The sequence below is a fragment of the Pelophylax lessonae genome (assembly GCF_965119305.1).
Source record: "Pelophylax lessonae genome assembly, chromosome: 4".
NCBI classification, from domain to species: Eukaryota; Metazoa; Chordata; class Amphibia; order Anura; family Ranidae; genus Pelophylax; species Pelophylax lessonae.
The window spans coordinates 515,555,838-515,574,207 of NC_138771.1; the positions used below are offsets into that span (position 1 = coordinate 515,555,838).

The window sequence follows — 18,370 nt, forward strand, 5'->3', positions numbered from 1 at the left end:
TTTTACAGGAAGCAACGTACTCTCCCCCCCCTCCCCCTCCCCGAGATCTTTTGGATATACTTATCCAGATCGTCACCAAAAAGACGTTCTCCCTGAAAAGGGAAGCCAGCCAGCCACTTTTTACATGGTAATTCCGCAGACCAGCTCTTTAACCAAAGGATGCCATCAGAGCAAACCGTGACATTTGCCGTATGGAGTACGTATCAACTGCAAAACATAAAGGGTGAGGCAGATCTGACAGATCTTCCACAGACTGTCATTGAGAAGGAACTGTCTTGGACACTTGCTTCATAGGATCTTTTAAAGACTTACAAACTCCTATGGCTGCTACTGCTGGTTGTATTGCAGATCCTGCAACAGCAAAGGAGGCTTTCAATAAAGATTCCAACTTTTTGTCTGCTGAATCTTTAAAAACCCCAGCATTATCCACAGGGCAGGTTAAACTCTTGTTAACCGAAGAAATGGCATCATCCACAGTGGGAATATTCAATTTCTTAGTAAACTTTTCCTCCATAGGATACAATAGAGAAAACCTTTTAGGAGGAACAAAAATCCTATCAGGATGATCCCAATCATTATACATTACACATTACTTGCTCCAAGAGCGAATGTTTAAAGGACTATGTGGAGGGCGCAATAAATCCTGACAGGAAAAAGAGACTTTAGCTGTCTCCAAGGGAGAAAATTTGTATCCAGACCAGACCATTTCAGTAACAGACTGAATTAACAATCTCTAGGTTTGAAAGGCTGATAAAGACTCCTCTGACCCTGACTCCCCAGAAGTGGAAACCTCAGCTTGACCTTCCATAGGGTCATCATCAGCTACTTCTTCCACATCCTCTGCCCAATCCTGAACTGATTCAGGGGGTGGCTCAGGTAAGTTGGATCTATCACATTTCCTCCCTCCTTGTGATGCTGCAATCATGCCAGCAATCTTACCTTCAAGGCTGACTAATGCCGATGCAAAATCCTCCTTAGTGACATAGGTTGACAGAAGCACCTGGAGTAGCTACTATGCCTGACAACCGTAATGGCTCAGATTGGCTAGTTGCCTGTGGCTCTTCAGGGGAAGTGGACACAGAAGAAGCACGGCTAGGACCTTCCAGGCCTGACGGTGGCATCACAGTGCCCCTTCCAACTCTGCCCCCCCCCCAGCTCTCTTTCAGGCAGACATTGCTTTATAGCAAGACAAACTTGAGGTACTAACTTCAGTGTACTCAAGGCTTAGGCCACGCTTATACAGCTTATCACACACGACACTGATTATCCCAAAGATACAGGACCTGTTTTGTGCCAGTAACATACACCCACAGTGACTCATGCAACCCAGCTGCTGCTGCCCTGTGTCCCCTTCAGCCTCTGACAGAGGCTAGCGCATTGGAAACCGTTCCTTATAAATTGCGCCTATTAATGCTGTATTCTGCATGCGCAGTGTGCTACATGGTGTCCATGTACACACCAATCGTGTTCAAACATGCCCTTCATGCGGCATACACCCGTTTTAAAAGGCAAATATTTGCGTACGCGCAAATGGGGCTTCACCACAGGCGTGCTATCAAGGGAGGAGATGAACACGCGGGTGCTTTCGTGCCAAGGCGAAAACAATAACATGGGGTGAGAACAGCTTAGGCCAAATTTGGTTTGTCACAGGTGATACCTTTCAGGTGATCAGCCCAGGATAAAAACAGTGTGTCCAAGAAATAAGCAAAGAAACAATGTTTAAACAATCTTTGCATCAACCACAACTGTACAAGCTCATATTACCACAATTGGCACGTTTAATACCGGAGGCAAAGTCAGAGCTTTTAACAAGTTTTAACATGTATTTTGCATAGCTTAACATTCACAGTCGCATGCAGAGTCCCCCATGTCACTCAGTCAATCTTTTAAAGGGAACAGTGCATAAAATATTTACATTTGCTGTATGTGTAAATATTTTAAATTGGACTTACCAATCCGATCACTTCTTCACCCATCACAGTGAGCTTTGTCTTGCCGACCTTCAAGGACTGAGTCCCCTTGTTTTAGAGGGGCCATGGCCTTGGACCTGTAGAGCACCCTGCACGGAGCGCCTTTGGTGTTTGGTATTACCAAGGGTCCGGATCCCAGGGTCGATGCCTAAAAAGGACAACAGGTAAAACCTCGTAACTGCTTCCGGAGGCTCAGGTACCATCCTTTTAGTCTACAGACTTTTTTAGATGGATCTGATAGCTAACCCCCTAGATTAAATTAAGTGATCTTTTATCAGGGTATATAGCATCAACTTCTTGCTTATTCTTTGAAGAATATGTGAAGAGACTCTCCACCGTGACCATCACCTTTAGAAAAAGTGTGGGAGGGGCTATATAGGGGGACATCCTTTCTGATTGGTTGCCAGTGTCCTTCACCTATATGTTATGATTTATGTCTCTGTGTCCCATGATGTAGGAAAATAAATATTACCCTAATGTATTCTCTGCATAAGTTAGTTAAACTTTATTGGAGTCCCCCCAGATACTCACCTGAACCTGATCTCAATCCAGCGTTGTGCAAAAGCTCTTCTCCCCGCTCTCACAGGCTTGGAGAGAAGAACCGACAGGACTGTGTGTCTGAATGTTCACAAACAGCCTATCACAGGATCGAGCACGCACATGAACCCTCATAGGAAGCAGCTTCCTGTAGGGACAGTTGGCAGGGGGAGGAGCCAGGAGTGCTGGCAGGGGATCCGAGTAGAAGAGGATCGGGGTCGTTCTGTGAAAAACCATCCTGCTTCCTGGTTCGCGTCCTCCGGCCATCTGATTGGCTGGAGGCGCGATTACAGTGAAAAAACCCAGCTTAGGGTAAGCATACATTTGATGGAACACTGTACATGTACCTTCAGATAACTAGGCTCTGTTCTGTTGTATTTAGGGAGCTCTAGAAATATGGAGAAGATACATAAAATTAGAAGACTGGGAGGTAGATCAGAATACATTTTTGTGATGTACCTGTGTTGAGGGCCACTCACTCATCAATGAACTATATGACTGGTACTTCCTTTTTCTGTCTTTATGGCAGCCAAGTGAGGGAATCAGTGGAAGATGGTGGAGCAATCTTCAGTGAAATTACATTATAAAATCGGGCCAGCTTCACAATTGGATGAGCTTTTGCCAATTTATTCTGCTTTCTCCTTACCCCTAGAGGGGAGCTAAAAAGTGTCATATGTCTAAAATACTTCATATCGCAAGACTTCCACAGCTCAGGGGAAATCTGTTCAATGTGATAGGATAGGGACAAAAAGCATTGATATATCACCCAAATGGTATAATTGTACAAAGGAGCAGTCCCGAGGAGAGAGACCCTGTCAACATTGTTGCAATTCCTCCCAAATTTATTCAATATAATGCTCGATTGGATTGGTTTTGGATGGACTACTCAGTCATCTACCAAGTCTATGCTGGTGACTTACAATTTTTACGCATTACTACAGTCTTTTGGGGATTTAGTTGGTGGATGACGGAGCTGTCCTCAGTGTAGGCAAATTGCAGAAACTTGGCAGATCCATAGGTGGATAATTGCTAATTCACTTATCCATACTGGTGAACCAAAAAATATATAAAATACTGTATATAATAATTGACTTAATACCATGAGGATCGCGTAACTCAGGGACAGTCTCTTACCCTACGTTCACACCTTTACTTTTTTAGTGCATTTTGCAGTTTGCAGAAACGCACTACAGTCCATTTAACATAGTTTTCCTGCAGCAGACTGCGATTTGCATGTAATAGACTTCAATGGACCTACACCAAAAGTATTGCGTTTTAGTGTTGTGGTATTTTTATGTGTTTTTACGTGGGTTTTGCATTTGCTTCCTTAACAACCAACGAGTCACCAGCTGTCAGCTTTCCCGCTAACAGCTGAATGTAAAAACAAACATTGCCAACAATAAAAAAAAAAAACGGGGAAAACAATGACGTCGCCCACCCCCCAAAATCCATATCATACCCTTATCCGAGCATGCAGCCTAGCTGGTCAGGAAAGGAAAGTAACGAATGAGCGCCCCCCCCCCCCCCAAAGAACCTTGTCACCTTGTCTGTGGTTGTGGGAGTCTGCGGTTGGGAGACTTACCTGAATCTGCCCAGATCCTGCCCCCCCTTTTATTAAAAATTAAAAAAAAACAATGCCCCCCCATGTGGATCAATCACGACGCCCACCATCACCAAGGGTCCTGAAAAAAGAAAGGCTCACATCTATGTGGCTGCGCTTTATGTGTCTTTCCGGCATGCTTTTGCGGTGCATTTTGCGTTTTTAAACCCGTGTTTTTGATACATTTTTGCATGTAGTTTTAATGCATTTTACGTTTTACTTTTTTTTTTTTTTTACTTTAACATACTCAGGGCTTCTCCACTGACAGCTGAATGGAAAAAAATTATGTGGGGTCCCCCCATAAATCTATACCTGGCCCCCTATAGTGTTTTAATAAAGAACAATTTTCCTGTGTCTCTTTTCTAGTGATATTAGCATTAGTTACATTTCATAGTTATTAGTGAAAATAATTTTGTCACATAGAGGAGGAGGGGGAAACATTCCACACCGGCTGTCAAATATGTTAGGTACGCCATTGGTCGTTCACTGTTCACTACAAAAAGCATGAGGAATTTGGTAACTTCTAAAAAAAAAAAAAGTAAATGTGAATCTAAGTGGAAAACAGATTAATTTCACAATCAATTGCAAAAAGTAATTCTTCAACTTTCCTTCAGATGGTACATAGTAAGGGGTGACGTTGGCCATGTCTTCAAATTGCAAGTATATTAGTAAAGTCATTTTTTCTCCTCTTTTGAAATCTGTTCACACCAGTAGCTGCCAACACTTCCCACTGTGTTATGTAGTTAAGATGAATATAGCTCACCCGACTTTATGGCTCCAGTCAACTGCAGACTCTCTGCAAGACCCCTGTGATGAGCCAACTTATGCCACTTCACTTTAATAAAATTCATGCGGTGCAGTACCCTTTGCCACTTGCAAAGGGAAAGTAGAGTGCTGGCAAACTGTGATACAGCCTGTTGCTGCATGAACTACATTTTAAAGTCGTTTTTCAAAGGAAGAAAAATGAAATACTGAAGAAATTACAAATATGGATTTTCTTACTTGAGAAAAGAAGAAATACTGAAGAAATGATGAATTTGGATTTTCTGAAAGATTAAGTGTACTTTAAAACAAAGTGCCCATTTGCTTTTTCCCTTGACCAAACCTAACCCACCCTCCCCCACCACAGATTCATTCTTACGTAAATCTCAAAGACACAGTTCTGATGTTTGTTTGCATCTAGCGCGCAAGTATTAACTGTCCTGAGCACAACTGCACATTACTGTAAAGCCCCATAGACTTCTATGGGACTGTCCCCAATCTTCTCAGGACATAGCCCCATAGAAATCAATGGGGCACTATTGCACAGGTGCAGCCAGGACAGTATAACGGCTAGGTTATATGAGGAGAAGGCAGATCTATATGACAAAAACTATTGCAGCTCTGTATTCGTTAATACATCATTTAGCACTTGCATTGTAGTACAACATAAAGCTGTAAACTACGGTGTGCTATAAAACAAACTGGTTCATGTGCAATTTTGGCAGAATTGTGGTGCATTGGTAACCAATTTATAATAAACAGGCTGACTCAATGCTTAAATGGGCCCTAGACAGAAGTTGCCTTCTACATGTTAAAATGATCAAAACATTTAGAAATACAAATGCTATATACAAATATCAATTTACCCTGTTAAAGCTTGATCTGACCCTCTCTCCTTTATTTATCATTGGGAACACGTAGCACTTGGGTTGGGACAGGGCCAAATCTGATTTTTTTTTTTAGGAAAGGTCAATGTTAGACTACCTTTCTTCATCTTTGGATCTACTAATCATTTTGGTTTTCAGTAAAGGTAGCCTCTTGTGCTAATGCTAAGTCTTGTGACAAGTTTATGGATAGGAAACACCCCTGCAAAATTTATCATGTGGGGATTGGTGGAGTAGGAGAATGCAAATGTGGTTTATGAAGAGGCAGATCATCCACAACCAAGCCTAGATAGGATCATTGGGCCTAGTGATTGCCCAGGGGGGCCCATCTACAACCTTTATGTTCTTGCAGTAAACCAGGGGGATAGTTTGATTGGTTAGGGCTGTACACCAACCTATCCGTTCACAAAGGAGGTTGAACTTGTAGGCAGTTTGTGTGTAATGCTAGGAGTCCTTGCCAGTACAAACAAATAACCTCATTAATGTCAGTTGAAGGGATGGGGGGTCAAAGTTGCTATCTTACCTAGAGCCTTGAAAATGTTTGTACTTTGAGGCATGGTTTTAGAAGACTCTGCCATCTGCCCCGATATCCTATGCAGAGAGAACGAGGTGCAAGCTACCTGTCCCTGGTAGTCGCTCAGACTGGAACTTATTGGTCTCATGCACAGTGGGCATTTTAAATGAAGCTTCTAGAGGCATCTTGTTTTTTTTTTTGTTTTTTTTCTGCCTCTTAAACTCCCCTCAATGTTAGCCTATGTGTCCATGCACACATAAATGTTTACACTCGTTTAGAGGAGGGGCGTTTTAGAGGCAAGAAAAAAACACTGCCAGCGTGTTTTGGAGCAGCAGCTTTTTAGCATAAATAAACACCTGTCACACCTAACGAGCTTAAGCACTAGATGGGTCAAGCATTTGGGTGTTCATTCATTTCAATGGCCAGAATAAATGAATATTCTGGCTAATGAAATGAATAAACACCCAAGCGTTTGACAGTCATTAATTTACCTAAATATGCCTAAACACGTTTTCAAAAATGTGGCTTTAAGCATATTTTTGATGCTGCTTTTCTCCTAGTAGGAGAAAGACATTTAGAAGAGCTGGCCAAAAGCTTGGTTTATGGAACTGGGGGCACAGAGCTAGTCAGAGTCAAAAATACCCTCTATGCCAACCCAATAGACTCTTTGTGATTCAAAAACAAAATATTCCATGAAAGTCCCAAGACTACTTTTTTAATAATACATTATGTGATATTAAGAGAACATCCAGCATTTTGACATTAGTTTGGAGATAAGTGGGTTTTAGGTTCATTGTTAAAAATCAAAAAATGTTTTGAAACCCAGTTTCTATGTTTACATAGCTCATGGTAGATTTATTTATACTTTAATGCCCAAATTTAGCCAAAACAACTTATTTTGTAGTTTTGAGAATACAAATACTCTGTTAGAATGTCCCCAATGGCGAGTTTTCAATTAATTCTTGTTCTATCTGAAAAATATCACCTGAACAGGCAAAATTGATCTCCCTAAATGGCAGAGAGACCCAAACCTCTAGATTTTCCCTACTAAAAAGATTTGTATTGATGCCTTGGCCCCTATTCAGGAGATTTAATTTTCTCTGTTGAGCCTGACACACATTACATGACATGAAGGTAGGCACAATTTTCACAATGGGTACTCAACAGGGGTTCTAATCCTTCTCCATTATATTCAAAATAAGGAAACAAATGGCATAAATTTGGCATTCATTTAGTTCCCATGACTGATTTTTATCTCTATATTTAAATATTTCTAACATAATATATTGCAACTACTGTTTTTCATGTCACCTATGTGTGTGCAGTTCATGTCTTGTGTATAATGTTTTTTCTGTTCTTTTTCATAGGTGTAAATGGTAACTAGGATATAGACACCTAGAGGTTGACCTAAGACGCAACCATGAATAACACCAGCTTTGCCAACGTGTCCGCAGCCAACAAGACCATGATGGGGAGCCCTTACAAAACAGTGGAGGTGGTATTCATTGTCATTGTAGCTGGTTCACTGAGCCTGGTGACTATTATTGGAAACATCCTGGTTATGGTCTCTATTAAGGTCAACCGACACTTACAGACAGTCAACAACTACTTCCTGTTCAGCTTAGCATGTGCTGATTTAATTATTGGGGTTTTTTCCATGAACCTCTACACGTTGTACACTGTGATAGGTTACTGGCCGATTGGACCAGTGGTGTGTGATCTCTGGTTGGCTCTGGACTATGTTGTCAGCAATGCCTCAGTGATGAACCTCCTCATCATCAGCTTTGACCGGTACTTCTGCGTCACAAAACCACTGACATATCCAGTGAGGCGAACCACCAAAATGGCTGGAATGATGATTGCTGCAGCGTGGGTGCTGTCCTTTATCCTTTGGGCCCCTGCTATACTCTTCTGGCAATTCATTGTTGGTGGAAGAACTGTCCCAGATGGAGAGTGTTACATCCAGTTCTTCTCAAATGCAGCAGTTACATTTGGCACAGCCATTGCAGCATTCTATTTGCCAGTCATCATTATGACTGTATTGTACTGGCAAATATCTCGGGCCAGCAAGAGTAGAATAAACAAAAATAAAAAGGAACCGACCACTCATCAAGATCCCATTTCACCCAGCAACGTTCAAGGTAAAATAGTGAAACCAAACAATAACAATCTTTCAGCCATGGAAGATGGTCTAGATCACAGCAAAATCCAGAATGGAAAAGCCTCTAGAAATTCTGTAACAGAAAATTGTGTCCAAACAGAAGGAGAAGAGAAAGAGATCTCTAACGACTCAACTTCTGTAAGCGTAGTAGGCTCAAATGCGAAAGAAGATGGACCTTCCAAAGATGCTCCTCAAGCTTCAGGATCTCAAACCCTTCCAAAAGTTGAAAACTCCAAGATGACCTGTATACGAATAGTTACAAAATCAGAAAAAGGTGACTGTGGATCTACAAGTGGTACCACAGTGGAAATTGTCCCAGGATCCAATGGTCGGAATGGAGAAGACAAGCAAAAGGTTGTGGCTCGAAAAATTGTAAAGATGACAAAGCAGCCAGCCAAAAAGAAAATTCCACCATCCAGGGAAAAGAAAGTGACAAGGACTATCTTGGCTATACTTCTAGCTTTCATTATAACCTGGACACCTTACAATGTAATGGTTCTAATTAACACGTTTTGTGATGTGTGTATACCTAACACGGTGTGGACAATTGGCTATTGGCTTTGCTATATCAACAGTACGATCAATCCTGCTTGCTATGCGCTCTGCAATACTACTTTTAAGAAGACTTTCAAGCACCTTCTAATGTGTCAGTACAAAAACATAGGTTCAGCAAGGTAAAAGAAGACAAAACATGGGGCGGAACTGCCATTAAAATACTACGCCATAGCACTTTACAATCGATTATGGAATGTGCAATCTAGGAACCTTATTCTGACACAGACCTGTGGAACCTTTCCACCATCTGCACTTATAACTATAAAATATATAAACAAGGAATTGCATCTCTTGGATAGAGTAAAATATATGTAGACGGACCTGTCCGCTGCTCTTCGACTTAAAAAAAGACACACAAAAAAAAACTTCAAAGGGCTTTTTAAGGTCCACTTATTTTCAATGTCTGTAAAATGATCATACATATTTTTATGTGTTTCGATGTCTACAGGACACAAATTCTATTGACTCAAAGTTCAGAATATCAACTTACTAGATGGAACAAATTAAAAATAACTTTATAAGGCTTTTGTTTTCAGAGATAGACAAAAAAACAACAACTCATCCTATGACTTTTTTGTGATATGTTCGTCCGAGACATCGGGAATACTGACAAACCTCAATTTTTTCACAATTTTCACCTTTATCCTAATGTTAAAAAAATGGCTCTTCTGTGCCTCTGTGTTTCTAGTGACTGTATTCAAATATAACTCAAGTTTAGCCCTTGTGATAAGATGGGCTATGTTAGAGCTTCCTTGAAAATAACTAGCCAAGCAAATAATACCTATATATAAGTCGTTTTTGTGTATATTGGCACAGAAAGGCAAGCTTCAGCTCTTTAGCTGTGGCAGAACTTCATTTCCCATCTATTTAGTCTAGAATTTTGAGCAACTTGGGAGATGATGTTCAGTGACAGCTAGCATGCAGAAGGTGTATTGTCCATTCATCTTTGAAGGTTGGTACTATATTGATACTTTCTAGTGTGATATATCCTATCCTCATCCATACTTAATGAAATGACCAACAACTGGTTATTTTTGGTCCATTACATTACATGTGTACCTATGGCATATTCCAAGTTGACCAATATTGTTTCATTAAAGGAAATTAGAGAGATTGTTGGACAGCTGCTGTCAAGTCAAACATAGGAAATCAGTAAAAAGATAAAACAGTGCATTAATCAAATTTTTGATACATACATATCATTGCCATTACTGTATTACTTGACCCATTGCATCTTATAACCAATGATATGAAAATGTTATTTACCTTTTATTTTTTTTCTGCTCAAGGTTTGATTGGAAGGAAAAACATTCAATAAAGAGTGCATTATCCCTTCTGAGGAAAGTGAAAGTGCAGGCCTCCACACTATGGCTGCTTATACAATGAGGAAACTGTTTTGTGGGCTATCAAAAAGCCTAAAGTATATCTAAACCCAAAACCAAAAATGGAATATAGTACAGCTTACTAGTCCCTGGTGTAGCAGCTGCATTTGTTTAGTTTTTAAGCCTATTTTGCTTTATTTTCACCTAGTAATTCTGTGAATAACACACTTCCTGTCCTTGGGAGGCTACATCACTCTTCCACTGTATCTATGGAGGAAGCCATTGCTGTCACTCTAGACTGCTCTCCTGTCATGGACTTCACAACTCACATCTCTTTCTCTATTGCATGTGGGCAGGGAAATTGGTAGTTTACAGAAGATAGTCAGGAAGGGAGATATTCTTTGGTGCAGCTCAGGAGATGAAGTGATAAGGACACTGCATATCTGGAAAGATTAACCAGTATTTTTTGTATTTGCAGAAAGTTTTATTAGCTTGGAAAAAAAACAAAAAACAAATTCAGCCACCACTTGAAAGGATCGTAAACTGCAAAATATTACATTTTTATTCTTGGGTTTAGTTATTCTCCAATTTGTCCACCTTATGCACAGTGTTTATTATCACGGAAACCTTATTATCAAAAACAGAGTTCCCATATTACTTTCTACTATTTGCAGAGAATAAGGACTAGTGAAGTAAGAAACAGATCGTATTATTTTCCCCAAAATGTCAGCAAAAAGTTTGGAAGTGTGAAATTAAGGTTAGGATTTTAAGGTAGAATTACAGAATAATAAAAGAATAATAAAAAGAATAAAAAAAAACACATACACACTCTAAATAAAAAAACAACATTTTACTTGTTAAAATTCACCTAAGCAGTTCAATTTGCAAAATTGAGAGTTTTCATTTTGCCAAAATTTTGCTGACAGGAAAATCTGTAATTTTGCAGTGAAATACGTCTTATTAAAATCACTTTGCTCATCTTTAATAAAGATGAATTTGTCAGATTTTAAGTTAATAACCAACTGAACTTTCAGTTTAAAGTGAAACTGAAGTTTTGCTATGATACTCTGTGAGGCATTTTAGACATGCAATGTCTCATGTGCAATATAATATATCTACCTGCCTGCTCATAGCAGACCCCGGACTGAAAACTGAGCTGTGAATGCACAGTCAGCTTATAGTGGCCGGTCCTGTGTTCCAGTATCACTAGATCCTGCACATGCGCAGGAGTGACGTAATCCCGTGCAGACCCATGAATTGGTCAAAACCTGGCATACAGGATAAGATGCCAGCGAGGGAACGTTGGGAAGGTGAGTATCCCCCCTTTAGTTCTGCTTTAAATCAGCTAAATACATTTCAGGTGCAATTACTTCCCTTCACCCTATGGAGTCAGAACTATAGCTCTCCATTCAGCAGAAAGCACAAGCTTTATTGATTACAGACCTATAGGTCTGACCAGTGGCAGCCGTCTATAAGGGGCGCAAGGGCCGCCCCCTAATCCATGCACTTGGCCCCTAATCTCCATCCAGGGCCCCTGATGCATGGATTCCAATGTTATTTTTTTTTTTTTTTTTTTAGAAGCTCGTGATTAGAGCCCGAGGCTTTAAATGCCTTCAAAAAAGGGTGGGCTTGGAGCGCAGAGCACTGTGCCCTGAGTCCATCCGGTTGTGTGACAATAGTGAATGAATATTCGCTATTGTCTTACTGATTCTCCTCCCGGGCCAATCAGAAAGCAGGTCCTGAGACCCGATTGGCCACGGAGTCTTTGGACTGCTGGCCAATCAGGACCCACTTTCTGTTCGGCTGGGAGGAGAACCCCCGGCTCTTCCCTCGGCTGGAGTGAGGAACAGCCGCCCTACCTCTCCTCATCTCCTAAGTTAAGATCACCTTCCCGTCCATCACCCATGGGGGGGGGGAGATGGCGGTGCAAGTGAGGGGCGAGGTTTGTTTTCTGCCCCCCCCCAAATATTGGGTGGGTGTTGAGCTGTGCAGAGAGACCACTGCTTTCACACAGAGAGGACCGGTTACCATTACCTTCTCTGCAGTATACTAGCAGGGTATAGACTTTTCTACTCAGGCTGTGGCTGTTTTCTAAATACTTTGAAAACTGTTTGTTTTTAAATGGTTAAGGCTCCTTTCACAGGGGCGTTCCATTTGTTTCATCAGTTCAGTCACGTTTTTTCAAGGAAAAAACTTATTCAGTTCACATCAGTTTTTCATAAATTTTTACATCTTTTTTTTTTACATCCACTATTAACACACAAACGGATGCAAAAATGAACCATTTGTCTGTTTACATCCATTTTACAGCCTAGGCCCCTTTCACACATGCAGACCATTTGTCCGTTTTTTCATCTATCCGTTGACAGATGAAAAAAGGACATCAGTGCATCTCAATGGAAAAACGGATGTAAATGGATGATCATCCAATTACATCCGCTTCCCTCAACATCTGTTTTTTGGAACAAATCAAAGCCCTATTTTTTCTTCCGTTAAAAAAACAGATCGGATGAAAAATGGAAGTAAACAGGCAATTGGTCCATTTTTGCATGAAAAAATGGCTCCGGGACTCAAGTGGTTAAGGACTCTAGCTGGAGGATGTAAAAAAAATCTGATGAAAAAATGGATGAAAAATGGATGACAAACTGACGAAAAGCTGATGTAAACTTAATCTGTTTTTTCTTTGAAAAAAATGTGACTGAACTGATGAAACGAAAGGTCTGCATGTGTGAAAGGGGCCTCAGAGAAAATGAGGACTGTATTTATGATAATAAGGTTTTTGAGATAAAAAAGAAAATGTGTGTATAGGTGACCAAAATAAAATATTGTGCAAGACTTTCCTCTTCTTTAATGTTTTTTTTTTTGAATGGCAGTGTGGTTGTACACCAAACTCACAGGTCCAGAGGGGAAAACAAGGAAGAAAAATTGTGGAAGTGGTGGCATCCTTTTCTTTTTAGCTGTTATATAATAAAATGCTATAGGTCTGTTTTAATAAGACTCCAGTGTTATATCTACAAATTAAAATGTGTTTGATCAGTAACACGTACAACAAATAGTAAATGTATTAAAGACATTTATATAGCACCAAAAATGTATGCAGCACTTTAGTGCATTCACATTAGTCCCTGCCTTCAAGGCACTTGTACTGTAAAGTCCCTATCTCACAGACAAACATACATACACAGGACAATTTCAGGCTGGGTTCACACTGGTGCGAATTGGATGTGGGTTTCCCCACATCCAATTTGCATGTCAGAAGACTGTGACCGGCTCTCAATGGAGCCGGTTCACACAGCTCCGGGACGACTGTGGAGCGGTTTGCAGAAGAGTCCTGTTGCGTCTTCTGATCAGTTTCAGGTCCACACTCAGCCAAAAATTCAGACCTGAAATGGTGAACAGGACGCACCGGACCCCTTGCTGGGAGCCGCTCCACACACAGTATGAACCCAGCCTCAGACAACCAATTAACCACCCAATATGTATTTGGAGAATTGGAGAAAACCCACACAAACACAAGAAGAACATGAGAGGATTAGAACTGAGGACCCAAGAGAGAAGAACTAACCACTAGGGCACTGTGCTGCCTAGAAAAGGTCAACAACTGCCAGGCCGTGGTACTCCAAATGGGTTGTTTTTTATATTTACACTGAGCCAATGTACCCATACAAGTTCTATAGCCCAGCTAGATTTATCATTGGTATAATAAGTGTTATTTAAGACAAGAAGTGTTGTTTAGCTTGATAAAGTCACCATTAAGTGTTGTGTCACATGATCACAGGTGTTTGTTGGTGGCATCAATTCCAGATTTTGGGCAATGTGTACTTGTACTGATACTCATAGCAATCATTTGAAGGATGGCTTTTGCTATCTGAATGCTGCTTTAAAAAAAGGTAACTTGATTGACTACTAAATGTGACAGAACAGTTAAGGTTAGAGGACTGCACTGCTAACTGAAACCCTTTTGGTTGATTTACTAAAGGCAAATTGACTGTGCACTTTGCAGTTGCTCCAGAGCTTAGTAAATAAGGGGAAGCTCTGCTGACTTCCATCATCCCATCGCGTGCAAGCAAAAATGCTATTTTTTTAAAAAATCTTCCTTCCACATGATTGAGTACTCTTTGCAAAGCGAAGCTTTACCTCATTTACTAAGCTCTGGAGCAACTGCCCTTGCAGAGTACAACTGCACTTTTTGTAAAGTGCACAGTCTATTTGCCATTAGTAAATCCACTTCAGCAACCGGTTTGGTTTTTTTATTTAATTTCCTATAGGGGATTTTCTTTTCATCCAAAATTGCACATCTGCTGTAATTAAGTTACATGTCTTTGCAAAAGAAAAAAAAAATGTTCAGTACATCTCTTAGGCTCCGTTCACATCTAGGCGTTTTGGGGCGTTTTTGGGGCGTTTTTCTGCTCTAGGATCAGCTCTCAAAACGCCCAACAAGACAAATCCTATTCATTTCAATGGCCCCTGTTCACATCTGAGCGTTTTGACGCTGTATACAAAACGCCCAACGCTCAAAAAAGTACATGAGCTTCTTTTTGGGCAGATTACAGGCGTTTTCCATTGATCTCTATTCAATCTAAAAACGCCTGCACAAAAATCGCGGTAAAAATCGCGGTAAAAACGCGGTAAAAAACGCCGCAAAAATCGCGGTAAAATCGCGGTAAAAAACGCGCGAAAAACGCTACGCTCAGGTGTGAATGTAGCCTAACACATGCACATTTCCCCAAGTTGTATCTCTAAGAATGCCACAAGTACAGAAAAATATTTGTTCTGCCAAACTCAGTGAACTCCTAATTTCCTGATGGGACAAGATGGGATTTTTTCCTGTACAGCATTTAAAAAAAAAAAAAAAAAAACATGAGAAAGTGTGCATGGAATGTAGAGCTGTATTTTTTCTTTTTTTAGCTCCTTTTTAACAGGAATTACTTACTTAAAATTAGCCTATAGAAAGACATGCTGAAATTATTACATTACACAAGCTACTTCATGCATCCACTTTTGCTTGCATTATATCTCCTATCTGATCAACAAAGCATCTTTTATTGATCCATGGGTTAATTTATAACAAGGAACTAAAGCTGCAAGAATGAAGACAAAACAAAGGTACCCAGTTAGTAACTATATTTCCGATAGAGAGACACACCTGATTTAAAGCAGCTACCATAACACTTATAGGAGTTGATTTACTAAATGCAAATAGATTTGCAGTTGCACTGCACGTGCAGTTGCTCCAGAGCTTAGTAAATAAGCAGAAGCTCTGCTGACTTCCCTCATCCAATCATGTGCAAGCAAAATTACTGTTTTTTTTTTCCTTGCACATGATTGGGTACTCTTTGCAGAGTGAAGCTTTACCTCATTTACTAAGCTCTGGAGCAACTGCACTTGCAGAGTGCAACTGCACTTTTCAAAGTGCACAGTCTATTTGTTTTTAGTAAATCAACCCCATAGACTCCTTAATCAAATGTGTCACAAGAGAGATAAGTGGATTACCATTACTGATCTTTCCTGCTGAACATGCTAGCTGACTGGCTGTCACAGTGACCCCTTTGTATTAGTACTGGGATGGGGGACAGGGAACATTTGCCATTACTGTTAAAATATGTTGGGCTGGAGACCCTGAGAGGAGATACTTCACCATCTAGAGATTGATCAGAGAGGAACCTGCAGTCATTGACAGATCCTGGGCATTAAATAGCTACATCCAGCACTGACCTTCTTTGCGAGCCCTCGTATATCATGGGACCAAATACTAAGACCTGTAAATGAAGCTGATGCTCAGAGATGTTAAAAGGTGCTCCACAATAGACCATGTCATATAGGAACACCCAGCTTTCATTGTGCCCACCAAATAATGAGGCATTATGACATTCTTTCCATGGTGCACTTGCTTTAACCCACAGAAATCTGTACCACGTAAGAGCACTTTGGCTATGTTTGGCCTTCAGGCCTTCCCTGGTTCCTGACCTGAAGTAAGTACACAGTTAAGGATTTCTGACACTTCTTATCCACATACTCGTTCCAGATCTGTAAAGGAAATTTAGAAATCATGTCAGAATAACAGCTATACTACTAAAGGAGAGAGATCCAGAATGGCAGACCCTATATTTCTGTCATGATTGTGCTACTTTAAAGAAGAAGTATGGCCAAAGCTCTTTTAGCCATACTTCTCCTGTGGGTCACAGAAATGCACTTAGTTCCACACTCCTGTGATGCAGATTCAATCAACAATGGGCTAAAGTCCGCTGTTGACTAATATCACTAAGTCAGGCCAGACTCTGAAGGGATCCTGACTTTATTTTAAGATCCACCCATATGCCTGAGTGACAACTGGCTCCACCTCTCAGCATACCGCTGAGAGCCTGAGCCAGCCGCTCCCACCCCCTTCACAGCCCATCGCTCCTATGAGCGCTGGAGGGGCAGAGCAGAAAACCATGGACTGACAGTCACCGTTCTTCTCACTGAAGACCGAGAACTGAGCAATCAACGGTCTTTGATTGCTCAGTTCTTGGCCTTTGAGGGTACCGATGCTGCATCCACCTAGGTGAGTAAGTATGTTTGTTTTTTGAAATCCCACACTTTTCTTTTAATTATATATTCATCATGCTTCCCACCACATATTATTTTGAGCATAATCAGTTCTTGGACTTTTAAAACTATGGATGGAGTTGAAGTGGATTAAGATAAGAAGCTTAATTTAAGTTGTCCCTATATTGGGAAGTGTCCAACTTTGGAACATTATACATAACTGTTTCCTCTATCAGGATGCAGTAAGTGAAATTGTTGCTGCAATGTGCAATAGTGTTGCGATTCCCAGAGCGCTCACCAGGAAACTGACGAAGGTTTTAAGTGTAACAAGTGTTATCAAGCAGGGGTTTTGGGGTTCCTTGTAATATTCTACAGGTAAAATTAATGTAAAATCTCAAAGCAATATGACTATTTGTCTTTCAGAAACTTTTTATTTCATGTATGTACTACTGACAATTATTAAGAAATGTTGAAATGTGTTTGCACTTGATGAAATGATAAATATAATGGACAACTCAGTGTGCGCTGTATGTTTTATAAACATAGGATTTCTTTACACATTACTATTATACACTTTTGCATCTTTCCTACATTAAATACAACAAAACGTGCAGTTTAAATTGGCTAAATGCATTCCAGATGCATCAGAACAAAAGGTGTGCAAAGACTTACAGCTGATTTTTTTTCGGAATGTAGCCACAGCCTGCCCCCTGCCAGCATGATGCAGAGACAGACCTGTGCTCTCTGTGGGAAAACAGTGGTCTCTGCAGAGGCTCCTCAATCCACCCTGCAGGTCTGAGCTAGAGCTCTGCAGTCAGCAAAGATCATGTTTTACTCTCAGGAACATCTTAATAGAATCATGGGCCCCTGGGCAAAATAATGCTCTGGGGCCCCTACAAGCCTGCCACAATTTACATACCTACTCAAGAATTAAAGTATAAATAGTTGATAAATTTGAACATATGTTACTTAGTACTTTCAATAAAATTGATTTTAAAACAATAAGAAAACATGCCATAAATCAAAGACTAACAACAAAATATCAACACCAATATCCAAATAGTATAAAAAGTTTTGAATGACAAAAATTTCAGCCTATGCACAATATAGACACATAATACACATGTCCGTTTACATCCGTCGCAACATAGAGGCTAATGCATGGTCCGATCAGGTCTGCCTTAAAAACGGACAGGCGCACCCAATCGGTCTGCCCGTGTGAAGAGTACTTTAGTTAACAAGGCAGCAGTTGGGGGAGTCCACATGCTGCAGCCACAATGCTTTGCTACTGCAGAAACACAATTATACACCCAAGTTGCATTTGGTGGGCACTACCGCTCACCAAATCCATTTAAATAAAAGGGTCTGTGCTGCAACTTCCCCACAATCGCGTGTAATGCATGTGGTTGTGGTGGGGATGATTCAGCATTTAAAACAGATGGTGAGGAGGCAACATATCGTGGGGCTGCTAGCACAGGCACAGCAGGGATTGGCTACATCACAAGGAGGTGGGGCAAAAATGATGGGACTCTTCAGC

At 40.6% G+C, this 18,370-nt stretch overlaps 1 protein-coding gene across 1 annotated transcript in view; it reads left to right on the plus strand.

Moving 5' to 3' along the window:
* The window catches only part of CHRM2 (cholinergic receptor muscarinic 2), a 301,596-nt gene extending 291,306 nt beyond the window's left edge, over positions 1-10,290 (plus strand). The window contains exon 3 of the mRNA XM_082255213.1: positions 7,635-10,290. Within this exon, the coding sequence (XP_082111339.1) occupies positions 7,688-9,106 (1,419 nt within the window). The 5' untranslated portion in view covers positions 7,635-7,687 and the 3' untranslated portion in view covers positions 9,107-10,290. The remainder of the gene's footprint in view (positions 1-7,634) is intronic.
* Positions 10,291-18,370: the final 8,080 nt, after the last annotated feature.